General features: G+C 40.7%; 1 protein-coding gene and 1 long non-coding RNA gene across 5 annotated transcripts in view; one reads left to right on the plus strand and one right to left on the minus strand.

Annotated features, from left to right (window-relative positions):
* Window positions 1-27,837, plus strand: LOC133510475 (uncharacterized). Its single transcript, XR_009797618.1, has 3 exons — window positions 1-1,992; window positions 2,290-2,443; window positions 27,699-27,837. It is a non-coding gene; the product is annotated as an uncharacterized LOC133510475 (long non-coding RNA).
* fam110b (family with sequence similarity 110 member B) overlaps window positions 6,352-27,995 on the minus strand; it is a 74,989-nt gene continuing 53,345 nt past the window's right edge. For all 4 annotated transcript variants that reach the window (XM_061838389.1, XM_061838391.1, XM_061838390.1 and 1 more), the window contains 3 exons: window positions 26,343-26,978; window positions 23,311-23,699; window positions 6,352-11,624 (listed from right to left, as the gene is read on the minus strand). In XM_061838389.1, coding sequence (XP_061694373.1) covers window positions 10,724-11,624; window positions 23,311-23,699; window positions 26,343-26,465 — 1,413 coding nt within the window. In that variant the 5' untranslated portion in view covers window positions 26,466-26,978 and the 3' untranslated portion in view covers window positions 6,352-10,723. The remainder of the gene's footprint in view (window positions 11,625-23,310; window positions 23,700-26,342; window positions 26,979-27,995) is intronic.

Here is a 27,995-nt window from a genome sequence, read left to right on the forward strand (position 1 = left end):
TAAAGTAGTAGTAGGGGAGAGTGTAGCTTGACACCATAAGGTGGTGGTGTGTAGGATGTAATTGTAATTGTCAATAATAATCTTCTCAAAACACTATTAAATGAGAGAGGATTTAACATCACATTGTCAAAATAGATTACATATTACATGACCATTTGGATACATTGTTCATCCAAAGCACTGGAATTCCCTTTAAGTACTCTTGCGTCCCCTGGGAAAGGCACACCACATACAATGCAAACCCTTGTTAAAACGGAATGGTCTGTAACTTAAGACACAACAGGTTGTGATTGTGAGCAAATTTACCTATAACTTTTGTATCTTAAATGTCTGTTAAACTACAGAACTTAGGTCGCCAACAGTGTGTGTATGTATATAAATATATGTATATGTACTCTCCTATCTAATATTAACCAAACTCCAAAATCCAGACTCTCAAAGGACTGCCACTCCCCATAAAACCTACATTTTAATGTCGGAGCCTGTGGGGGTTATTTTGCTGTCAAACCTTGCACCAAAATCTGAACCATTTCCCGAATCTGTCACATGATACTTTGGACATTATCATTTACGGCCCCTCCTCCAAATGAATTATGCCTTGCTACACATGTCGCGGGAATGGGAAGATGTTTCATCTCAAAAACTAATAAACATCCATCCATCCATCCATTTTCTTAGCTCCTTATCCTCACAAGGGTCGCAGACGACAGTTGCATTTACAATCACACCTTGGGCCAATTTAGGGTCTTCAATAAATGTAGTTTTTTTTGAGATGTGGGAGGAAACAGGAGTGCCCGGAGAAAACCCACACAGGCACGAGGAGAACATGCAAACTCCACACAGGGAGGGCAGGGATTGAACCCGGGTCCTCAGAACTTTGAGGCCAATGCTTTCCAGGAGGACCACCGTGCCTCCACTGATAAACATTGTTTTTAGTAAATCATTAACTTGGAATATTTATGGCTGCAACACATTCCCAAAAAGGTGGGACATGGTGAAGTTTTCTCTTTCCAAACATTTAATAAATGTTTTGGAGCTGAGGACACAAATTGTTCAAGCTGTCTCGGTGGAATTCTTTCCCATTCTCACTTGGAAGTACAGCTTCAGCTGTTCAACAGTATGGGGTCTCCATTGTTATATTTTTCGCCTCACAACCCAACACGTATTTTCATTGGGAGACAGGTCTGGACTGCAGGCAGGCCAGTCTTGTACCTGCACTCTTTTACTACAAAGCCACGTGGTTGTAAAACATCCAGAATGTGGTTTGGCATTGTCTTGCTGAAATAAGCAGGGGTGTTCATGCAAAACATGTTGTCTGGATTGAAGCATGTTTCTCCAAAACCTGTATGTACCTTTGATCAGAAATGGTGCCTTCAAAGATGTGTAAGTTACTGATGTCACTGGCTCAAACACAGCACCACACAATTACAGATGCTGGCTTTTGAACTTTGTGTCCATAACAGTCCAGATGGTTCTTTTCCTCTTTGCCCATCCAGAGGAAATGCCATCTACGATTTCCAAAAACAATTTGAAACGTGGACTCATCAGACCACAGAACACTTTTCCACTTTTCATCAGTCCATCTTAGATGAGTTTGGGACCAGAGAAGCCGGTGGCATTACTGAGTGCTGCTGAAAAATGTTTTTTGTTTTGCATAGTACAATTTTAAATTGCACTGATGTAGTGCCTAACTGGATTAACAGACATTGCCTTTCTGAAGTGTTCCTGAGCTCATGTGGTACTGCCAAGTCAACTAACGGGAAGAGAACCTGTCCCCCTCAAGACCTGCAGGGGGCAGAGAAACTTCAATCCCGCAACTCTTCAAACTTCCTGTCAGAGGCCAGGGGCGGCCATATTGCTCACAGACAACATGTGAGCTTGCGTGGAACAAAGAAAGCTGACCAGGAAAAGGAATGAATCACTAACAAACAGCTGAAGCAACCAAGAAGCAACTAAAAAACCCAAAGGCACCGTTCAGTTCAGACGCAACTGGTAGGGAAAGGACATGGATCCTAATTGGTTAATTTGTTTCATTTCAGCTACAAGCTATGTTCTTTGTGTTTGTGTAACTTCTGAATTAATCTAAAGCATTCATGGAGACAAAGTCGATGCTTTTGTTTGGTTTATTCAATCAGTTATGGTGCTTATTTACTTTGTTACTTTGGAATACTTAAATGTATGTCATTAATTTACTTAAAATGTGATTAGTAAGGTTAAAGTAATGCTTTGATGACCTATTTATTTAAACTAAAAATAATGCAATGTGTTCAATTTGCTTCTTTGGTCAAGGTTATGAACCTAATCAACTTCTAATCACCCTCCAACCACCTTAACCATCAATAAACTGTGAGAAGAGGAAGATTTGAGTTGTTCATGTGTTTGAAGACCAAGGGACTTTTCAAGTTGGGGCAAAGAACTGAGGGAGTTAAAGACAACTTGACAGGTACTGTCCTTTACACATTGATGATTTTTGATGCAGTGGTGAATGAGGGATCGAAGATCATGGGCATTCAACGTTGGTCTTCGGCTTTGCCGCTTACAAGTAATGATTTCTCCTGACTCTTTGAACCTTTTGATAATATTCTTTACTGTAGATGATGAAATCCCTAAACTCCTTACAATTTTAAGTTGAGGAACTCTGTCCTCATGATAAAGCTGATTCTGATTCTTAAAACTGTATTCTCACGCACTTGTTCACAGAAGTAAACCTTTGCCCTATCTTTGCTTGTGAATGACTGAGGGAACCTTCTTTTATAGCCAACCAAGGTACCCGCCTGTTCCCAATTAGTCTGTTCATCTGTGTGACATTCCAAACAGGTCTTTGATGAGCATTCCTCAACTTTGTCCTTTTTTTCCACTTGTCCCAGCTTTTCTGGAGTGTGTTGCTGCCGTAGACATTAATGATTTGCTCAAAAAATATCACTTTTAATATTAAATATCTTGCCTCTGTAGGATAGTCAATTAAATAAAGGTAGAAATTTATTTGCAAATCATTGAATTCTGTTTTTAATTGTTTCACACAATGTCCCAAATTCATTGGAGTTGTAGTAAAAGCAACTATAACGCATTCGTTGGAAAACACTGGAACATGACAACAAAGTCCCCATGTGATGTTCCTACTGCACTATGTATGAAATGTCAAGTGAGTAGAGACAAATTATATTGCAATTGCTTAAACAGAAAGTAAGTCAAAATAACATCTAGTGCATTACTGTGAATGCTGTGATATGATAGAGCTGAAACATCCTTAAAGCAACGTTCATTTTCTCTTGGTTTGACTTCATGATCTTCAGTTTTAACGATATTCAGCAGACATTCCCAGAATATCATTATTTCAATTTGAGGGGTAACAGGTGGACCGGAACCACACATAAAGGTCCAAAACAGAAGCAATACTTATTTCATATTATGACTCATTTTGAATCTTCCTCATCATGGTTTCCAAACCCTTTGGAACATTTTCAAGGCCCAAAAACACAGTGAAATTATGTAAATTTATTATTTCTATAAATCTAACCTCTAAACTGTCCTATAAAATGTTATAAAGAATATCAAGGTACATCTGTGAAAGCACTTATTGTTCCAATGTCAATGAGACTGTGTGTGAAAATTTTTAATTGTCATGTTTGCCACAATGATCTTGATTTTCTTCAACTATGGGACACACCATCTTGATGATGATTAAAATTTAGTGACACATATTGTATGGCAAGATCAGACTTACCAATACCAACATGAGCTATTACTTCATATTGAACAAATGAGTCCTAGTTGTGACACATTTGGAGAAATTTTTTTTTCTACTTCCTTCAAAAAAACATTGGTAAGAAATGACCTAAATATGATAACGTGATGCACTTGCTTAACTGACTCTGGGATGTCAATATTGCTTTTCATTCCAGTTATACATTGACAATGCAACAAAACATTTCACAAGAGTACATTTAATCTGTCATAACAGGATGAGCAAGTGTGATGATATAGGTAGTTCTGCTTCTACTTAAGGAATCAAGTTCACAACAATGGCATTCAACAATTGTTCATATGACGCTGTTAACATTTATTTAGCTCAGTACCATTTCCTCAAACAGTGGCTAGTATGTTTATTTACTTTACAGCCAGATGTACCAGCCAGTCTATTCTCTCAGCTCACAGTATCCATTTCTCTTTGAGAATCCTTTTATTACTGCCATATCAAAAATGGAGTGCAGTTAAAATGGTTCAGTAAAGTATTCAGACCCCCTCAAATCTTTAATTTTGTTTTATTGGAGCCATTACCTAAAATAATTTTGTTCATTTTTTTCCCTATTAATATACACAAAGCAACCTGTAATTACAGAAAAGAAAAACACAATTGTTGACATTTTTACTGGTTTCTTAAAAAAGAAAAACTGTAATATCACTCAGCCATCAAGACAGTATTCAGATCCTTTGCTGTAACTCGGGTGCTCTCCATTTCTTTAGATCTTTAGATTTTCATTAGATCATCCTTGAGATCACACCTTCATTGGAGTCCAGTTTTGTTTCATTATAATGATTGGACTTGTTTATGAAAGCCACAAATCATAAACTTTAGTATGTTTTTAACCAAAAATAATCATCCGGAATGGACCCATCCATTTTTTTCACAGCAAGTCAGAATCTTGCCGTTATCGTTTTTTTTCATCTCCCGCCATGGAAAGTCTCTTTAGGATTTTGTGTGGGAGAAGAACCAGGAAGTGACATTTTATGCAGTCGTGTGGTCAAGTGTCTATACCTATTGAACCGGCGAGAAATTACCTGTTTTTTCTGTGTTACCAAAATTCCGGCTCGTTGTATTGCTGGATTTTGGTCGAACACTCGGGAGGATGGATTCACTCTTCACACATTTCCAAAAGACCCGGTTCGTCATGAAAAATTGATTGCACAGGTGCAAAAGACAAGAGCTTTGTGGGTTCTAAATGACAGTAGGTGTGTATAGAGCTATTAAAAAAAATAATAGTGGGGGGGACTAATTTGTCCCAGTTCATAGCGTATGGTACGTGATAATTTAGAAAAAATCCCCTTGGTCAAACCAGCAAAATATAACAAAGCACTTGTACAATTTAATCACACATAATACTATACGAGACAAAACAATAACAAAATAGAAGTACAAAGAGTTTAGTAGTGTGTAACACGAGCTAACAACAAAAGGACATAACCTATAACCTCAACAAACTCGAGCAAATGTTATTTTCAGCGAATGTTACAGGAATGCAGTGTGGTGTCCACATACCTGTCCAAAAGCAGCAATATTAAAGGCTCCATCCGAGTCTGACAATGTAATCCTTTTCTCAGAACGTAACAAAAGATCTGCATCATATCGCCAGTGGCCTCCGTTAGCCCTGACGCGGAGGTGGATGTGTTTAATAGTGAAGCTGCATAAAGTGAAACATGTTGGAGTGAGGGAACACTAATATGATTTGGTAACCAAACATTTATGTTATCACTGTTCTAACAGCCCTCAGAGGGAACTCGTAACTACAATGCAGCAATGCATTTGGAACTAGAGACTGTTTTCGACCACGTGAACATTTTGGTTGGGTTCACTATCGTTTTTGCATGCAGACCGGAGTTACTCACATCTTCGTACAACTGTTAAAAGTGAAGCATGATAGCTAAAAAGACTCTGGAAAGTTATCGGTGTTCATAAGATGTTGTTTCAAGAAACCGTTACGGCAAGAAATCTGATTTGATCGACAATATCAACCCAAACGCCTTGGAGAAACACAATTGGAGCAAGAATTTCAAACTGTGGCCATCGGTAACCTATCCAGATATCGTCAACTATCTCCTCTTCTCAACAAGCGCTTATACCATGGACAAACTAAAGAATTACAAAGGTCTGGAGGCCCACAACCAATTCATCAATGGCTTGGTTTGTGATGCGGCGGTATCCATTGTTAGCAACCTGTGGCTCCACACAGCTGACTGTACTGCACAATGCAATTTAAATATGTAGGCTGAGGCTACTTCAATTCTGAGTGAATGCTATCAAAAGTATTCATTTGCGTGATTACAGTCAGAATTGTTTAATTATGTTGGAGAGAGAGAGAGAGAGAGAGAGAGAGAGAGAGAGAGAGAGAGAGAGAGAGAGAGAGAGAGAGCGAGAGAGAGAGAGAGAGAGAGAGAGAGAGAGAGAGAGAGAGAGAGAGAGAGAGAGAGAGAGAGAGATCTAGAGAGAGAGAGAGAGCTCTCTCTCTCTCTCGCTCTCTCTCTCTCTCTCTCTCGCTCTCGCTCTCTCTCTCTCTCTCTCCTCTCTCTCTCTCTCTTCTCTCTCTCTCTCTCGCTCTCTCTCTCTCTCGCTCTCTCTCTCTCTCTTCGTCGACTGGGAGGAGTCCCAAGTGGAGCCCTCACAACACCTGCCTTGTCTGACACGTTATAGTCATGATACGCATTTCAGAAATATTTATGATAAAATGAGTTAGACCTCTAGTTCATTAATAACTTTTATTGTGTATTGTCTTTGAACTTATGAATAATGTTTTTTGTTTTAGGTCATGCAATCACAGAGATTGGGTGACACACCACTTGTTAACTCGATTATTATCAATCCTGATGGAAAGGTGCTTGCAGCACACTGAAACTGCATGGCTCGGCTTGGAGAATCGTGTACATGTTGCCTCACTTCTCTTCTTTAAAGAGGCTGCAGTGAATTTTCATCAACAACAACACAGTCACAGATGAAAAGTCGTATTTGCTTCCAGCAAGTGTTAAAGGTGTTTCATGTGGAACTTGACTTTGCATCTGCCAGGATGAAAAAGGAAAAATGGACACTCGTAGTGATGGAACAGAAGCTATCTCATGTGACACACTGAATGTTCAAACTGTCGACTCTCCTTCTGAGAGAGATTTTTTTTAAAGTTCATGGATTGCTTGAGTGGTAAAAACTTTAAATGTGCAATACTAAGCGTCAAAAGTGAATACCAAAGTGACTTTGTTCTGGTCGCATTGCACAAGAAATTCCCAGTATTTCTTAGCAGACTTTATGACACCTACTTAAAGCTACCTTCAGTGAAATAATTTCAAAATGCAAAGCTTGTGAAATTACAGTTCCTCAACAGGAAGCAGTTGCTGTGGAAAATGCTTCAAAGTCACAGCCAAAATTCAAGCTATGGCACAGATTTAGATGTGGAAGAGTGACTGCCTCAATGATGCGAGCTGTATGCCTAACAGAGCGAGAAAAGACTGTTGATCATGTTGAAAGTTGTTGATGCATCGCTGAGTGTGATTAACAGTTGTGAATTAAACGGTAAATTATTGCTTTGCTGCTGCTATTGGTCTGCTTGACATGTAACTTTTAATTTTGAACTTGTATAGTAACAAGTCCAGGAAACAAAGATATATAAATTTAAAAAAAAAATCTACAAGGAGTAAGTTCTTTGTTTGTTCTCAGAGACAAGACAATTATAATATTCCTGAAGTACATTAATTTGCACTCCAGTTTAATCAGTTTGGCACTTCTTTCCACAATCTGAATTGCTGACATCATATCTGCTGTCATTTGAAAACTGACTGCACTCAGCCTCTTCATCTTGTAGTCCAGACCTACATAATGTAAGGAATGTCTCTTGCTGCCTCTGATCCTTTTCTTTTCTCTCTTCCACTTTCGGTTACCTTGGTCAGGAGTTGGTAAGGCCATTTTTTTGTGTGGCACAGTTTCAAGGATGGCGCCCGATCAATGCTGTCTTCTTTGAACTGGGCAGACGGTTTTCCTGTAAAATTGAAAAAGGACTTCATTGTCATCAATGAGTTGTTCTTGGATAGGCCTTTATTTTAGTCTATCTATCCATCTCTGTCTCTTTGTTTTCATTGCCTTATAGAGTTGTACTGGGGGGATTTCGGTTCAGTTTTAGTTTCTTTCGTGGGCTGACAGAAAATACAGATTTTGGAGACATTCATTGCATTTACACATGAGTATTATGTAGGCCCTTGGCCCGAAAGAATACTTCTCCTTCACAGAACTTAGTTTTTGCTAAGTAGGTGTGTAATTCTAAAAGGTATCTAATACTTACCAAGAACAATATGCTCCAAGCAAACTTGGACATAAGGGAATGACTTGGCTGCTAGATCGGGTCTGCTGATACGAGACGGCCACAGTTGACGCCGTTTGGTTGATAACTGCTCTGTTTTCTTGCACTGGTTCTTGATCACAGCTGGCAGTCCAAAGAAAGCTGCTTTACAACGCCCACTTTCGTTTGAGCAACCGATAACATAGCAGTGCACCTGCATTCATGCGCCTTTCTGAAATGATTCCTGCGTATTTACGGTATGTTTACAAGAATTCACCCAACCAAAATGGCGACTGCGTTCTAAACCGGAAGGTGTGTGACGTCAGTCGCAAACAGTCTATATGGCAGAGTGGCCCGAAAGGAGCCTCTCGTCAGCACAAGACACATGAAGGCCTGCATCGAGTTTGCTGGTAAACAAACAAACAAACACCTGAAGGACTCCCTAGATGGAGATAAACAACATTATCTCATCTGATGAGACCAAAATAGAACTTTTTGGCCTTCATTTTCAGTGGTTTGTGTGGAGTCAACCAGGCAGTGCTAGTCACCTGTCCAATACAGTCCCAACAGTGACGCATAGTGGAGGCAATATCATGGTGTACTCAGCTGCAGGGACAAGATGACTGTTACAATCAAAGGAAAGATGAATGTGGTCAAGTACAGTACTCAGGACCTTAGACTGGGCCGAATATTCACCTTCCTTTTTTTCTCTGTGTGTGTGTGTCCTCCTCAGCTGTTACATCAAGCATAATGGAGAATTTGCATCCCATTCATGCCAGAACAGTTTTACTCTGTCAAAGTGGAGTTTTAGAGCTTCCTCTGTGATTTATTAGTATTTTAATTAAAGTTTTAGAGGATCAGAGTTGATCAGTCGAACAGAACAGAATTTCTAGAGGGGTGAGAGAAAACAAAAAGACAAAGCGCTAACTGTAAACACAATGAGAAAAGCAAATAATTTCATATCTCCAACAAAGAAACATTAAGTATGGATGTTGCATGAGACTGTAGCACTAAACCCTGTCAAGGAAGAACAGGACAAGATAGGACAGGAAAATAAGCATGCAAGACAAGGACCGTGAACCATGCAACCGGAATGTAGTGAGACTAAGTGAATTATAGAAGTCTATCGAATGAGAATAGAAGTGGAGTGATACATAAACACTTCAAAGTTTCACCTTCCAACAAGACAGACACTAACCATACAGTTAAAATAAATGAGTGGTTTCAAAACAACTCTGTGACTGTTCTTGAATTGCCCAGACCGACCCCTGACTTAAACCCAATTAAGCATACCTGGACCTGAAAATAACTCTCCAACATGCACCATCAAACTGTAGAGGATCTGAATGGAGGAAGGGCAGAGGATTCTGAAATCCGGGTTGTGGAAAAACATGTTGCAACATTCCCCTAAAGACTCTTGACTGTATCACCTCAAAATGATGCATCTATTAAATTCTGAGGAAAAGATCTGCATACTTATGGCTTTGTGATATTTCAGTTTTTCTTTAATAAAGAAAATAAAGAAAACATCTGCATTGTATTTTGTTTGTCAATATGGGGTTCTATGTGTGCATTAATGAGGAAAAAAAAAATTTTTTTTTTTTTACAAATGGCTGTGATAAAATGAAAAATTCAAGAGGATCTGACTACTTTCTGTACCTTCTGTAGGTTTTCTCGAATTCTGTCCTCGCCTTCAGGTTTAACATAACTGCCAGAAAAGTGTGTGAACGAATGTTGAAAAAGGTTAGGTATGTGGTAGGTTAGTGTATTTTTTTGTCATGTTCTTGACTTCTTTTCAACCCAATTTTCATGGCTTTGTTTGTAAAGAGTAATTAAGTAATTTTATGCACTAACCTAACTAATATTGAACACGACAGAATGGGTGGACAATAAAAGCGATGTTTAATAAAATGCATTGGGTTACATGGGAGAGAGCATTGGTTGATGTTTGTGACTTTGGTTTGGGCATACTTCATCAAAAGAATTCAATGGCGACTTATACATTGTCCTGCTGCTATGATGTCAAAATATACCGAAATGGCATCAATTTTATACCCGAGATGGAAATTCATATAAACAGTAATTACATGAACCCATTCAAACTGTACCACCACCACACCCATTACCTGTTATTTGTTCCAGAAAGAGAAAAGGTCTCTGTGGAGAGATGTTAAAACATCTAAAAGAGGTTAGGCAACTGTTTGAGGAAATGTGTTTGAAATTGTGTGAAGATAATGTTTTTGAAGTAGCATTGATCATTCAATTTTTAGTTTCTCTAGGTTTGATTCTTCCACTGTGGCTCTTTTATGTACATCACCTCACCGATTTAAACAGCTGAACTGGCAAGCGGGTTCCAACTTGAGGTTTCAAAGTCATCTGTACTCACACAAGATTTAAATTGAAGGATTGTCCTCTATGAAAGTTCAGTAGCTCATTTTATGAGGCAGTCACATTGTTCATGTCCCTCAAATGAATGTTCAAACATTAGTGTTCCAAAATACTTCCAAATGAACTACTTAATTTTCATAAATGTCCAGTAAAACCTTTTGTGAGTGTTCAAGTTCTATTCTTTTACTTACTGTAAATTTTGCTTTGACAATTGTCCATGTAACCCAGTAAACCTGTCTTCAACCAGTGAGAACACCTGGTCTATCCTATCTGAGACAACAAGTTTGATTGTAGGGTGTTACCTAGACATGCGAGACCTTTTGTGTCACTCTTGCCTGTTTGATGCTATACAGCCATTTAATAACTCTTGCATTGCGCTCCACAGCAGAGATGCCATAAGGAACTCGCTCTCCTGCGTCTTCGTCTTCTCCTTCATCCCCATCCGACAAGCAATCATTTGAGGACGGCCGCGACTGGTCACAGTCAGAGGAAATTATTGAAGCCGATCTGAAATTCAAGCTCACAATGTCCGAATTGGCCCGAGCAAAGTTCTCTGGACCAACTGCTTCCAGCTCCTCAGGGTCAAGTCCGCAATAGTTAAAAAAACGTTCTATGTCAGCTCCAGCCCGGGCATACCTGTCTGACAGGTCTGATTTCGACCTATGTAGAGATGAACGCCGTGCTACAGAGGAACCAATCTCCAACTCCAGGTTGGGATCTGTTGAAGGATTAGCACCTTCTCCAACATCACATGACAGCGACTCAAGTGTTGTGTTGTTGCAGAGCGATGGGGATAAATTTTGACAAGGGGGAGGCAAGGACAATGAGAGGGTAGGAGGTGGGAGGGAAGCAGGGTTTGGTTTTGGGGGGAGTGGTGGAGCTGAGGAGCTGCTAGATCGAGCAGTACGAAGTGGTTTGCCGTTGTACAGTCGCAGAAGGTCGGAGGAGGAGTGCGAAGTCAGTAGTGGTGGTAGTGGAGACCGGGATCTTTCTGTAACCCCAGCTTCACCTCCTCTTTCAGCTAGAACTCTGGTGAGATTAAGGTTTCCTACCAACTGCGGACTGCACCGTCCATCACTGCTGATTGGAGGTACCTTTAAGGAACGGGAAAATGAGCGCAAGGAATGTGAGGTGCTTGGACTGGGACCCAAGTCTTGTGGTTGTTCATTCAGAGCCATTGTAGATCGGTATGTTAATGGCATCCTAGGAGCATAAACAAATAGAACGTGTTTGAGAGAAAGACTGGCAAGGGTGAATCACTCAGTGTGATTACATGCACTAAAGAAAACATAACCATTACATTAAAATGATTGTCACTTTTAAAATGCTTGTGAACACCTTCATCCGCCCGTATTTGACCTTTTAAAAGAAAACCTGATTGCAGACCAAATTCTTTTTTCATGAAAACACTGCACATCATTGAATGAACACCAATACAAGCTTTTTGTGCATGCTCTTTTTCCGTGGCCAGCGAGGGCAGCGTGTTAATTTGCCCATTTGTAATTTTAAATGCGAGGAGGTGGGAGTGTAGTCTAATGGGGGAGAGGTTGAGAGTGGTCTGCTCATTTGGGGGCTGCAAGAGGAAAGGCTCCATCTCCCCATAGTTTCAACCTTGCTCTTAGAACTACAAAAAACATTCTCTCAGCAGACCTCAGAGACCGTATTGGGACATACAATATGGGAGTAAAAAGATCAGAAAGGTATAATGGATTTTAGAAGAAAACTTTCAGGTTGAATTCTAAAACGTATTGACAACCAGTGGAGGAACACCAGATTAAATGTCCTCTCTTCTGTTTAGTCAAAAAGCAGCGTTCTAGACCTGACTAACACCACAATGGAGGGCACCGTTGTAATCAAGTTAGTTGGATACAAAGGCATGTATAAACCTCTAACGATCAACAAAATGAAAGTCTTGACCTTTGATAAAATCTGGAAAAAAAGGATTTTATACCAGATTTGCTGATCCATAACCAGTCATCCATAACTCCCAGATTATTTGCAGTGTTTGACATCAGGAGTATGCTAATTCAGGTCAAGAGTGGCATTAGAAGCACTACTAGGTCCAATCATGATGACTTTGGTTTGAGGGTAATTGAAATTTTAAGGGCCATGTAACTTTGTCCTTTTTGCACTGAGTCACTTTGTTTTTTGTTCGTCAATGACAAGAATGATTCTAATTCTACTTCTATGTGGAGTAGACAGCGAGAAAAGAGGATAGGTCCATGAATGGAACCTTGGGGTACAAAAAAAATTGAATTGGAATGATAAGACCAAAAACAACTGAAGAGCAGTGCCAGAGATGTAAACACAATGCTCCAGGTGAGAGATGTGGTTATCGTGGTCCACTGTGTCAGAAATAGCTAGAAGGTTTAAAACAATAAGAAGTTATGAACTTCTGGAACATCGGGCGACCATATGATTAACCCTCTATAGTTAATATTGTTATTTGGACGTGTGGGGTATTCTGTTAGCTGTTACGGTGCCCAAGACGGCAACACAAAAACAATTACTATTCTATAATATTATACTTGTATTCACTCCACAGGTAATGTTTTATAGGATTTGTATTCACCGTTTATTAGGGTTTTTTTTTGTGTGTTTAACAAAAAATTGAGAAAAAACAGCAATCCCATAAATGTTATGTAATTTTGAGGAAAAATACTACCTGTATATCAGACTATATGCCTATCAGAATATAAAAAAACAAATTCAGGACAAAATTTGCAGAAACAACATGAATAATAACGGTGATGTAGCTGAAGAGTATTGGCCTTACAGTTCTGAGGATCAGAGTTCAAATCCCAGACCCGCCTTCGTAGAGTTTGCATGTTCTCCCCGTGCTTGTGTGGGTTTTCTCCAGGCACTCTAGTTTCTTCCCACATCTCAAAAAATGTGCATTAGAGACTCTAAATTGGCTGTAGGTGTGATTGCAACTGTTGTCTGTCTCCATGTGCCCTGTGATTGGCTGGCAACCAGTTCAAGGTGTACTCTGCCTCTGCTCGATGAAGCTTGGATTGGCTCCAGAAATCCCACAACCCCTGTGAGGATAAGTGGCTCGGAAAATGGATGTATGGATGGATGGGTGGAAAAGTTGCTGTTTTCTTTGATTGTAAACCAAGGGCAGCAGTACCTCTACTTACAAATGTCTTGTTTTCCTTTCGGCTTGTCCCATAAGGGGTCGCCACAGCGCGTCATCTTTTTCCATGTAAGCCTATTTCCTGCATCTTCCTCCCAAACACCCACTGCCCTCGTGTCTTCCCTCACAACATCCATCAACCTTCTCTTTGGTCTTCCTCTCGCTCATTTGGGTAGCAGCTCCATCCTCCGCATCCTTTACCAATATAATAATTCTCTCGCCTCTGGACATATATATAAAACATTGAAACCTGCTCTCTCGAACTTTGTCAGAAAAACATCCAACTGTGGCGGTCTCTCTAATGTGCTCATTTCTAAACCTACCCAACCTGGTCACTCCTCGAGAGAACCTCATCTTCATTTCTGCCACCTCCAAATTCATGCTTCCTGTTGTCTCTTCAGTGCCACAGTCTCTAATTTGTACATCATGGCTGGCCTAACCACTGGTTTATAAACTTTGTCACATAAAACAAGAGACCTTCTGCCAACCTTCTTGGACCTGTTTCTTCACTTCCTTACTACACTCACTATTACTGTAAAGTATTAAACCAAGTATTTCGCGCTCTCTGCTCCCTGGAGCCTCACTCTTCATCCTACAACCCTCTCATTTACAGACATATATTCTGTTTTACTTTGGCTAATCTCCATTCCTCTCCTTTCCAGTACATGTCTCAATTTTTCTAATTATTCCTCCACCTGCTCCATGGTTTGCCTGCAGATCACAATATCATCGACAAACATCATGGTCCAAGGCGTTTCCAGTCGAATCTCATCTGTCAGCCTATCCATTACCACAGCAAATAGGAAGCGGCTCAGATCAGACCTCTGATGCAGTTCCACCTCCACCTTAAATTCCTCTGTCACACCTACAGCACACCTCACCACTGTTCTGCTGCCCTCCTACATGTCCTGAACTATTCTGACTTTTGCAACCTTATGCGTGCAGTACCACAGTTCCTCTCTTGATACGCTGTCATAGGCCTTCTCTAGATCCACAAAGACACAATGTTGCTCCTTCTGGCCTTCAGTGTACTTTTCCACTAGCATTCTCAAGGCAAGTAATGCATCTGTGGTACTCTTTCTAGGCATAAAATCTCACTGTTGCTAGCAGATACTTACTTGTGTCCTGAGTCCACCCTCCACTACTCTTTCCCATAACTTCATTGTGTGGCTAATCAACTTTATTCGTCTATAGTTTCCACAGCTCTGAACATCGCCTTTGTTCTTAAAAATGGGAACTAACACACTTTTACACCATTCTTCAGGCATCTTCTCGCCCGCTAGTATTCTGTCAATTAAGTTGGTCAAAATCTGCACAGCCACCTCTCCAAATTCCTCCGTACCTTCACATGTATTTCATCAGGACCACTTGCCTTTTCATTTTTCATCCTCTTTATTGCCTTTCAAACTTCTCCCTTACTAATCGTTGCAACTTCCTGGTCCATGACACTTGCCTCTTCTACTCTTCCTTCTCTCTCATTGACTTCATTCATCAACTTAGGATTCTTCAATAAAGTATTCTTTCCATCTATTTAGAACACTACTGGCTCCAGTCATCACATTTCCATCTCTATCCTTATTCACGCGTACTTGCTCGACATCCTTCCCATCTATATCCCTCTGTCTGGCTAACTTGGAGGGATCCTTTTCTTCTATTCTCTTTCTTTTGTGTCCAACCTCATGTGAAGATACATGAATTCACAACGCGATGCCTTTCTCTTCTGGACACAATGTGCACTGACGAGAATGCACTCACGCGCTCTCTGCAAGGACTGAGACAGCAACAATCGATCATGAAGTACTCAGTCACACTAATCGATATCTGATTCACCGATCAAAGAGAAACAACATTCCTTTCCACTTCTCTGGCATACCAGAAAATAATAAAGATCAGGAAAAAGAAAAGGTACTTCAATACTTAACCTTCACACAAAAGATGAAAAGAAAAAAAACTTAAAGAAATACTCACTCCCCTTCAAAACAGGTGTCATCCCCAACATTGAACTAAAATATATCCTTCAATCATTAACATTTTTTTTAAACATACACATATATGGCCCAGAACAATGTACAATCAAGACTAAAGCACTCAGTTGTTTCATTAACAGTCCAGGGACGCAGGGTGTACCTGTATGAAACAAGTCAACTTTTTGAACAGTCCATACATGTTCTGCATAGTTCTCAGCTTCACAGAAAGTCCCAGAATACAGAAGCATGTTGTGGCAGTCGATTTATCACAGAGTCCAGTATCGTGCAGTGTCTGTGTATCATGCTTGTATGCATCATATACAGTCCATGAACATGTCCATCTGCACCAATCACAACTGTCTCTCTGTCTGGGATCCTCAGAACTACTTCATCTAGTTCATTCCAGAATTTATCTTTCAACTCTACGTGAACTCTACCTGTGGGGCATAGCCGCTAATCACATTATACATAATACCCTCGATTTCAAATTTCAGCCTCATCACTTGATCTGATACTCTTTTCACCGCAAAGACATTCTTAGCTACCTCTGCCTTTCAAATACCCCGACTCCATTTCTCTTCCCATCAACTCCATTGTAAAATAATTTGAACCCTGCTCCTAAACTTCTCGCCTTACTACCTTATAGCTGCTCTCTTGGATGTACAATATATCAAACTTTCTCCCTATCATCATGTCAACCAACTCCTGAGCTTTTCCCATCATAGTCCCAACATTCAAAGTCCCTACACTCAAGTTGTAGGCTCTGTGCATTCCTCTTCTTCTTCTGCCGACAAATCGGTTTTTTTCCTCCTTCTTTGTCTTCAACCCTCGATCGATATGGTATGGTATTCTTTAGATGAGCGCTCATATTTGTTTGGCACAGTTTTACGCCACATACCCTTAATGACGCAACCCTCAGCATTTATCCTGGCTTGGGACCAGCCTACAGATTGACCTGACTTGTGCCCCCATAGGGCTGCATTAAAAAACAGGTTCAATTGTACCTTATTTGTTAGAGCAGAATATTTTATTCAAATGACTCATATGAGCAGTCTCTCAAAGTTACTGTGTTCCTTCCTTATAATTCTCTTGTAGGTTTCAGAAGGCTTGCAGACATCGGTGTTTGCAGTTCTCTCTCAACTTCCCCGTGAAATCTACAAAGCAAGCAGGCTGAGAAACTGAACTCAGTGATACAGCACCAACAAAACACAACCAAAACCACTCCCAGTAATTAGAATTGTATACAATGAAGAAAATAAGTATTTGAACACACTGCTATGTTGCAAGTTCTCCCACTTAGAAATGATGGAGGGATCTGAATTTTTCATAATTTTAACAATTTATGTGATACAGCTGCAGATAAGTATTTGAACACCTATCAGCTACAATTCTGACCCTCTAACTGTGAGGCTGCCTTTAAAAGTCCACCTCCACTCCATGTATTATCCTGAATCAGATGCACCTGTGTGAAGTCATTAGGTGCATAAAGACACCTGTCCACCCAATACAATCAGTGAGACTGAAACTTGGAACATGGCCAAGACCAATGAGCTGTCCAAAGACACCAGAGACAAATTTGTATAACTCCACACGGCTGGAAAGGGCTACCGAGAAATTGACCCCTCCATACAGGGCACTTAACCATGCCTCCTGAAGTGACGTCACGCACGCCTACGTCAGACAAACAATTAGCAAAAAGGGTGGCGCAGCAAGAAAAGAATAGAGCGAAACTGTCCGATTTACTGGCTGATTTCTCACTCGCATTCTTAGCTAACAGTGAAATATCGTTGAAAAGCAGACAGCAGGGCTTCAAGTATTTCAGCGAAGGGTATTTCAATGGTATTTACATGCATATCGACGGAGAAACCATTGATAATAGCTCGAGATCTTTCCAGAGTCAGAGGAAGATCGAGAAGCCACATAATATAATATATTATAACCCAAAGACGAATTCGTCATTGACAGTTTCCTATTTTTGTGTTACATATCACACTTGTGTGCAGAATCTGTATATGTATCTGTATAGCCGTTTGTGAACCGCCGTATGAAGGAAAAGAAGAAGGCGAGGCTTGATATACGAGTTGTTTCTCTCGTTTTCTTTGTGTAGCGCTCCCCTCAATAATTATTCTTGAATTAGTGCCGAACCTACGTAAGTCCCGACCGAGTACGACAATCACTACTTTAGTGTCCTCAAACATCCTTCCTTCAATCTTGGTGTCTCGGTGCACGTCGAAAGCTTTTAGGACTGCTAGTCCGGTTTAGCTTAGCTAGTTAGCCGCGAACAAAGGGACACGTTTGTGCAGTCAGATCATCGCAAAATATCGCTCAACACAGATCAAGTGTGTCAATCATTCACACGTAGCTATATTATGCAAGCGAAGAACTGCTAATTCATTTATGAGACGTATTGAAAATCAAATATAGGGCTTACCTTCGTGCAAATATATCTGTTCCGGTTGATGGATTCAGTTGATGATGCGGTCTTCCACAAAGTTTGATCCATCGAAGACATTTTTTGTACTGGGTCTTGGGTTTTGGAAAGGGTACGAATTGAACTCCACCAACTAGCCTTTCAGGATACCTCTCGTCACTATTATAAAGTCCATGACTACACCTCTTAACCATATCTATTGTTAAAGAACCCAAATACGCAATAAAACGCCAACAGAAGCTATACTGGTCCATGCAGCGTTATCTGAGGAAACTACGGATCCCAAAACGGGCGTGGTTTATGCAGATCTCTGGCCTCTAATTGGTCAGCAACGCGGATGACGCAATTTCTACAGAGGAGTCAATTGCCAAGCAGCTTGGGGAAAAAAGGTCCACTTGTTGGAGCAAAATGGAAGAAGCTAAACATGACGGTCAATCTCAATCGGAGTGGAGCCCCATGTAAGATATCCCCTTGTGGGGTCTCAATGATCCTTAGAAAGGTGAGGAATCAACCCAGGACTACACGACAGGACTTGTTCAATGACCTTAAAGGAGCTGGGACCACCGTTTCCAAGGTGACTGTTGGTAATACACTAAGACGTCATGGTTTGAAATCATGCATGGCATGGAAGGGTCCCCTGTTTAAACCAGCACATGTCATGGCCCATCTTAAGTTTGCCAATAACCATTTGGATGATACAGAGGAGTCATGGGAGAAGGTTTTGTGGTCAGATGAGACCAAAATGGGAATTTTTGGTCATTATTCCACTAACCGTGTTTGGAGGCAGATGAATGATGTGTTCCATCCCAAGAATACCATCCCTACTGTGAAGCATGGGGGTGGTAGCATCATGTTTTGGGGGTGTTTATCTGCACATGGTACAGGATGACTGCATTGTATTAAGGAGAGGATGACCATGGCCATGTATTGTGAGATTTTGCGGAACAACCTCTTTCGCTCAGTCAGCCCATTGAAGATGGATTGTGGCTGGGTCTTTCAACATGACAATGACCTGAAGCACACAGCCAGGAAAACCAAGGAGTGGCTCCGGAAGAAGCATATCAAGGTTCTGGCATGGCCCAGCCAGTCTCCAGACCTAAACCTAAAAAAAGAAAATCTTTGGCCGGAGCTGAAACTCTGTTTCTCAACGACAGCTCAGAAACCTGTCTAATCTAGAGAAGATCTGTGTGGAGGAGTTGGCCAAAATCCCTTATGCAGTGTGTGTAAACCTGGTTATCAAATACAAGAAACGTTGACCTCTGTGATCGCAAACAAAGGCTACTGTAACAAATGTTAACATTGGTTTTCTCAGGTGTTCAAATACTTATTTGCAGCTGTATCACACAAATAGTAAGAGGAAGTATGTTTCTTTCATCTTGTCCCATTAGGGGTTGCCACAGCGTAACATCTCAGATGAACGCTCCTATTTGTTTGGCACAGTTTTTACACGAGATGCCCTTCCTGACACAACCCTTGGGGAGTTGACGCCCCAGTGAGATACAAACTCAGGACCCTGGTGAAGTAAGAATTTTGTGTTGTTTTTCCATAATTAAAAGATGTTTCGCAATAGCTTCGTATGTTTCGCAATAGCTTTGTATAACCTAAAAGATCATCGCCATAGCTTTGTATAACCAGCAATGTCATAAAAGAATGTTTGGATAACCAGCAATGTCATAAAAAGATGTTTTTGTTATATATGATGTTGAGCAACGCCATCTGTTGGTAACAAAGAATAGTGTGGCGTCAGGCGGGATGAATTGGCCACTCACCCCTCCTTCCGCACACGCTTAGAGTATAAAAGGAGAACTTTGGATACTCTCGGTAGAGTCTGCTGCGGGTTGCGTACGGACGCCCAGCCGGTATTGAAGCTGCTCTACCTGGAGTGTTGGCTCTCCCTCCTATTGGCGCACGGTAAGAGCTGGATATTCTTCTAAGAGCTGGTTGGATATTACTTAGCTTCATACCATGTGATTTGTGCTTGTTACCATTTCTGTGTGGGACCAATAAAGTGCCAATTGTTGGTAGCCAGAAGTGTGTCTTGTCTTCATTTCTGAGTGCCTATCTCCGACGAACCTATTAAAATTTGATACCGAACTCCTGAGCGAGGTATCAGAAATGTTTTAAAACACCTGGGTTTACCAAACCAATGCTCTCACCACTGAGCTATGGGGCCATGCTCGTCAGAAGCTGGTAAAAAGTGCTTCCAGCCTGTTACTGTGTTTTATGGATTACCTGTATTTACATCCAATAAGTTGCAATTTTTGATTGCACTTTATAATTCCAAACTCATTCAATTCACCCTTAGTAAATTATTTTGGGTACATCCATCCATCCATTTTCTGTACTGCTTATCCTCACTAGAGTCACAGGAGTGCTGGAGCCTATTCCCAGCTATCATTGGGTGAGAGGCAGGGTACAGTCTAAACATCAGCCAATCGCAGGGCACATAGAAACAAACAACCATTCACACCTACAGGCAATTTGAATTTTCAATCAACCGACCACAAATTTATTTGGGATATGGGAGGAAACTGGAGTACACAGAGAAAAACACCGCAAAATCAGTGATAACATAAAAACTTCACACATGCGGGGCTGGGATTTGAATCCCAGAAATGTGACACCGATGGGCTAACCTGTCCTCCACCCTGCCACCCTTTTGGGTACATTTATCTATTTTTTTTTTTTACAATTTGTTTTTCAATTGATTTTTAAAGATATTAATTTTGCATTCAAAACTGTAACATTGTTTGGTTAAAAGTGGTGCAATAGCGATATTTGCAAAACGGGAAGAATAATCATCTTATTCAAAATAAATTTAATTATTATTTTGGCCATAATCGTGCAGCCCTATCACTCTCTCTTTTCAAGTTGCCTACAACTTTACATGACAAAGGGGCTTTCACTTGTAAAGCATATTTCCATTATCATGCCACTCTCAGCACTTCAACTGAGTCTTTGAAACGACTGATGATGCAGCATCAAGAACGAGAGGTTTAGTAAGGCCAAGGAAAATGGCAGGGCCACAGGGGCTCAGGAACAATTAGAACAGCTGCAAATACGAGCTGCACGAAAAACTGTCACAAATGGCACAACTTGCCGGTGGATAGTGGCTGAGTTTGGAGGGACACCTAATGAGGCACCTGGCTTCATTTACAACTCCCGGGGTGTAGATTGGAATGGAAAACTTAAACACTTGTCTCGTCAGACATATTTCAATTGTCTGACAGTCATATAACATTCAAGGTCTTGTTAAACTTCTTCTTTTCCTTTCGGCTTGTCCCGATTAGGGGTTGCCACAGTGTTTCACCTTTTTCCATCTAAGCCTTTCTTGTGCATCTTCCTCACTAACACCCACAGTCTTCATATCCTCCCTCAACACATCCATCAACCTTTTCTTTGGTCTCCCTCTTGCTCTTTTGCCTTGCAGCTCCATCCTCATCACCCTTCTACCAATATACTCACTCTCTCGCCTCTGGATATGTCCAAACAATCAAAGTCTGGTCTCTCGAACCTTGTATCCAAAACATCCAACTTTGGCCGTCCCTCTAATGAGCTCATTTCTAATCCTATCCAACCTGCTCACTCCAAGGGAGAACCTCAACATCTTCATTTCTGCTACCTCCAGTTCTGCTTCCTGTTGTTTCTTCAGTGCCACCGTCTCTAATCCGTACATCACGGCCTCACCACTGTTTTGTAAACTTTCCCCTTCATCCTAGCAGAGACTCTTCTGTCACATAACACACCAGACACCTTCCGCCAACTGTTCCAACCTGCTTGGACCCGTTTCTTCACTTCCTTACCACACTCACCATCGCTCTGGATTGTTGACCCCAAGTATTTGAAGTCCTCCACCCTCGCTATCTCCTCTGTCAGCTTATCCATTACCACTGCAAACAGGAAGGGGCTCAGAGCTGATCCCTGATGCAGTCTCACCTCCACTTTAAATTCTTAAATTCTGACACACCTACGACACATCTCACCGCTGTTCTGCTGTCCTCATACATGTCCTGTACTATTATAACATATTTCTCTGCCACACCGGACTTGCCCATGCAGTACCACAGTTCCTCTCTTGGTACTCTGTCCTTTCTTCTTTGTCCTAGCACACTTTTCCTCCATTCTTTTGGCATCTTCTCTCCCGCTGGTATTCTATTGAATAAGTTGGTCAAAAACTCCACAGCCACCTCACCAAATTGCTTCCATACCTCCACTGTCATGTCAATGTCATCTGGTCCAACTCTCTTTCCATTTTTCATTCTGTTCAGTGCCTTTTTAACTTATCCCTTACTAATCATTGCCACTTCCCAGTCATTCACGCTTGCCTCTTCTACTCTACGTTCTCTCCCATTTTCTTCATTAACTTCTCAAAGTACTCTTTCCATCTACTTAGCACACTACTGGCACCAGTCAACATATTTCCATTTCTATCCTTAATCACCTTTACTTGCTGCACATCCTTCCCATCTCTATTCCCCTGTATGGCCAACTTGTAGAGATCCTTTTCTCCTTCTTTTGTATCCAACCTGGAGTACAGGTCGTCTTATGCCACTTGTTTAGCCTTCGCCACCTCTATCTTTGCTCTGCGACGTATCTCAATGTATTCTTTACGCCGAGGAGGAGTCATGCCATCATGCAGTGGATCACAGTCAGTCTTCTCCGTGTCCCACTTCTTCTTCGATAATCTCTTTCCTTGGATGACTTCCTATATTTTGGGGTTCCACCACCAAGTCTCCTTCTCCCCTTTCCCACCAGAAGACATCCCAAGTACTCTCCTGTCTGCATCTCTGAATACCTTGGCAGTAGTATTCCAGTCTTCTGGGAGCTCTTCCTGTCCGTCTAGAGTCTGTCTCACCTCTTTCCGAAAAGCCACAAACACATTCTTCCTTTCTCAACTTCCACCACCTGATTCTCTGTTCTACCTTTGCCTTCTTAATCTTCCTACCCGCTACCACAGTCATCTTACACACCACCATCCTATGCTGTCGAGCTACACTCTCCCCCACCACTACCTTACAGTCAGTAACCTCCTTCAAATTACATCGTCTGCACAAAATAATAATAATAATAATAATCACGTCTTGTTAAACATTTGACAGAAAATATTATGCTTATATACAAATAACCCCTTATTTTTTAAAGTTTGGTTAGTTGGAAAAAAATGTGCAAGTAAAACCTCTGGTGCTCTTGTGAGAATATGATAAAAAAAAATTTGAGCATCCCTGTTTAGTTAGTCTTGCTATGAAACACATTCATTACATCTGTCAATCAATATTCTAGAACTGTTTGTTTTTAGAAGTTAAACTGTACAGATAAAATGAAAACACAAAAAAGTAGGATTATTCAATCTTTTACCTGGATGGTGTCCAACTCCTTGTTAGTCCTCCAGATGACCTCAACGCAGCACTCTTGGCTCCACCCACAACCCGTTCAGAGCCTGCTCCTGAAGATGAGTTTAGGAGATTTTTTAGGATTTCCAGATTTAAATTCTCCCATTTGCTGCTGGCGCTACTGGTTGCACATGCGTCTGACTTGGCGTTGTTATTTGAAGGTTTGTAAGGTACTGCACCACACACTCCAGGAGTTCTTTTAGAAAGGAGGGTATGAACAGTTGGAGGCTTGGCCAGAAGTGGTGGTTTGATTGGTTCTTGTTTAGCGTTGATAACCTCTTGACTCTTAACATATTTTGCTTTGTCAGCTTCGAGTCGCTCAACAGCACTGAGGCGTTTCGGGTTGGGTTCAACCTGAAACAGATGAATACATCATCAACACTGAGCAAGGAAAACATATCACTAGTACAGTTCCACTGTTCAGAACGTCTTTTCACAATGCAAAAGGGTGAATACATACCATATCAGAAAGAAGTAAGCCTTGAGAAGTCTTTTGCATTTTGACAATTATTCTCACGGTAACTGCCTTTTAATTCTATTAGGTATAACATGAATAGAGTGCATATGTTGGAGTTCGGTCATATTGTGCTTGTTCTGACTGAAAAAAGTTCTTTGTCAATAAACAGGAAGTAATTTAATGGAAGAATTTTCTACAGTGGCTGTTGTGGAACAGGTTGTGTGTTCTACAACTATACTGTCTGTGATTGTTTGGTCTCATTGTACATACAGATTCATTGCCGGCCAATACATTAAAAAAATCAGCACAGGCCAACAAAATTAGTGAACTTTAATTTTCAGTTCTTCACTGGATAGTCTCTGTTCCAAGTTACAAAACGACATACAGTATAAATTCTCAAATGTATCATTTTGTACTAGTTTAAAACGAGACTATTTTGAGGGGTAATTATTGTGTTTGTGCAGAAAACATTCAATTCTAACCCAATTCATGTGGAGATTTATTTCTCTGCATGTCCAAAAGGTTCACATTACATCAGTGGTTCCTTAACCTGGCCTCAATCTAACCCCAAGGGTTTGGTGAGGAAGTTGCTGGGGTGCAATGGCGGACTCGACACGTGCGTGTTTGCATAAATCCATAGAAGCCTTTTTAGACTACTTGAAGGCCGCTTTCATGCCGTTCAAAACGCAACACTACGTCAAAGTGTTTACCATTGCGGCGCTGCGCCTCGAGTTGAAATACTTTGCATTTTTAAACTATCTTTATTCAACATTTCAATAATACACTTGAGTAGCATTCCCATGTATAATAATTTAAAAAAAGTCCCAAAAAATTTACTCTTAGCTATGAATTATTTTTGAGGATTGGAGAAATTAATAAAAGGAACAGATTTTGTTGTGAATTTTCACAAATTCTGTTCCTCTGACATAAGGGTGCCACTTACCATGGGGCATGGCAATTGTCAAAGTCAAATTCACTTAACAGGAAATTTTCAATGAATTGACTATTTTGTGTGAATCTCGTGTTTAGTTGGTTTTGTTCTTTTAACACAATGATTTTGTGTGCAACTGATGTATAGTTCATTTTGTGGATGACCTAGATGAGTGAGACTCTACACAGACAATAAAAAATATTCCTGTTTTGAGTTTCAAATGGTTTCTTTTTCAATTTAGAAAGGGTTCCGTGAACTCCAGATTTCGTTCTGTACATCTAACAACATTAAAAACTATTACTTCTTAAATTGTAAACTCACTTCAGCATAGGATATTAAAAAAATGATTTGGGGAAAAAAAAACTGCAACGGACAACCGGTGAATGTATGGACAGAATGAAGTTACCAAATACAGGCACGGCATGTATTTTAAATACTTTGTAGTCATTTTGAAGGTCTACATAAATTGGGAACTTTATTTGTATGGCCCCAACTTGAGCCGTCACCTTATCGTGGTGGATGGGTTTGTGTCTGCCAGTGAGCCTATCAGCTAAATTATCAGGGGTTTTATGCCCCTGCCATATTCACCCATGTAAAACAGGCCCTCGGTGAGGGACCAGACAAAGTATGGCTCAAACACCCCTTATGACGGTGAAAAATATTGGATATCAGTTTCACTCAGCCGGACACAGGCCACTGCTCATGGATTGCTGAGGCATTGAATCAATTATAACTGGATTACTCTGGTTGTTTAAAAAATTGTTTTATCCTCCAATCACAGTAGGCTCAATTTAATCACCATTAGTGATTACATCGCATTCCAATTGGTAATCCATGTTTTGATCATTTTTCAAGGTTGTATACAATTATCTTCTAAATTTGGCTAAAACAATAATAATCACTTTAAATCAAAAAACTTTACTGAGAGTTTTAGGGTCCCTGGAAATCATGGGGCCCCTGGGAGTTGCCTCAATCTTTCTAATGGTTACCCACCTTTCTGAGGCACAAGACTGTTTGCCTCACCCAGGCCCCCACAGTGAATGTTTTAATTTTGACAGAAATTCAACAATTAATCAAGACTGAAGAGTACAACAAGGCAAAATTAATTAACACCGCAGAAGTACATGAAGTACAAATTTAAGATTCAAATTGAATTAGCATCATTTCTTTTCTTTCTTGAGGTAGGCTCATCTGCACCGGCACCTGCTGCCTGCTTCAAGTTGTGCCACATGACCCTCCTCTTTAGCATTCTCCTTCTGGAAAACAATTTTTCACTATTACCAATTTAAAAACTCATCCCAAATGCATTCTCCAGGAAAATATGAAGTATTGCATTTTTCAGTTTTTATTAGCCATTTCTGAATTTGATGTTAGTTCATTCTTTGTTATATCATAATCCCTAACATTACTATGTCGCTTAATACATTTAACGTGAACATGTTAAATTGAATGTGTTCCTGGTTAATTAAATGTAACGTGTTCCTAATTATGTAATTCAAACTGAGTGCGTGGGTACCAAACGGAGGACTCTGTGACATTTTATTGATTGAATTTGAAACTAAATGCTCATTTAAATCGAGCTTGAGAGTGCTGAGTAAAGACCAACTACCTGTCTCCTGAAGTAGTCTGGGCCCTTGTTCAGGATTCTGAGGGATACAGTGGAACTGAAGGGTGTTGCAGTGCTGGTGGACTTGCTATCTGGCAAAGCTGGAGCAAGTGTCTCTGTTGGCATTGCAACCGAGTGAGTGGGGTGGCCGGCCGTGGCGGCAGCAGGAGCAGGGGGATTGACAGAGGGTGGGGGCACTGAAGCACCCCCAAAACATGAAGACACTAAGTGGAGAAACAACACCTATAGACAGAGAAAGACCCTTTCCCTCGCCAGTAAGACTTGAACTTGACTCTGGACTTATATTTGTAAAGAAATAAATTCAGAGAGGAATCTTTGCTTTTTATCTTCAGTGCTATATATAATACAAAGTAATGAATGAATGAAAATTACTTTTATTGGTTTCAACTGGTCAAGGGTGTTTATAGTTTTCCCCCAACCTATACAGTAAGCCAGAACAAGCTCTGAATGGAAGAGAAATTAAGTGGTGTGTGCATTTCTTTGTGCCTATGTCTGTGTGTGTGCGTGCAGTGGTCTGTATGAGTACCGGGACAAAACTGAAAGAAAACAAGAGGATGGGAAGTAAAGGAAAATGTAAGCTCCCCCTCTGTCATTTCTCCCATCAGTTTTCCTCAGTATCTGAAAAATAGCAAAAGGGAAAAGAGACACAGCCAACAGGGTTGGCAATAGTGTTAATACTGACACCATATACCTAGCAACAATATAAGGGATAAATATGCACCGAGCAGCAAAATGAGGGATATGGGACACACATTAATAGAACATGTCCAGATCTCATGCACACACGCACACACGCACACACACACACACGAACAACCAGCCGCTTTCACCTTGATCAGCGTCAGCATTTCGGGATATTACACTTGGGACTTGCTCTGGCATTCCTGCGGCCCTTATACGGATAAGTGCCTTGGAAATTGGCTGGATGGATGCATACTGTATACCTATTGTATTGTATGTTTATAAGGTTCATGCCAAATCTGACCTCAGTTAACAGGATTAGTTGTTGTTTGACTAAGTCATGCAGAAAGGAGGATCTGTATCCTTTTATGCCAGTTTTTTTTTTTTTTTTTTTGCACAATGGACATTAACACACTTATCTATATATATTTTACATCTTGCACATATTATAAGGAATAATATCTTGTTCCTGTGTTTCCTTGTTCTTTGTTCTGCATGTCGTACCAGGGCAGCACTGACTGCCGGATAAAAATTCCTTGTGTGTTTTTACACACTTGGGCATTAAAGCCAATTCTTATTCTGATGATCCTGTTTATGGACTTCAGCTCTGTGTTTAACACCATCATTCCTGAACTCCTCTCCTCCAAATCTTTCTAGATCAGTGTCTCGCCTGTAATCTCCCAGTGGATCTACAACTTCCAGACGCGCGGGACACAGCTGGTGAGGCTGGGGGACACCACCACATCCACAAGCACTTTCAGCACAGGGCGGCAGTCCCAAATTCCATCTGGCACGAAGTGCTTTTCAGTTGTTGGGCTTTGTAATAATTTTTTGGGTGGCACTTCACAAAGATTCACAATTTTGTTTTGCTTTCTCTTTCGAAGGGGAAAAAAACACTTGGGCGTATGCCAACGGCTGACGTGCAGCCCCACCCTCTTCTGCAAAAGACTTCCC

This window comes from Syngnathoides biaculeatus, chromosome 13, assembly GCF_019802595.1.
Source record: "Syngnathoides biaculeatus isolate LvHL_M chromosome 13, ASM1980259v1, whole genome shotgun sequence".
Lineage (NCBI taxonomy): Eukaryota > Metazoa > Chordata > Actinopteri > Syngnathiformes > Syngnathidae > Syngnathoides > Syngnathoides biaculeatus.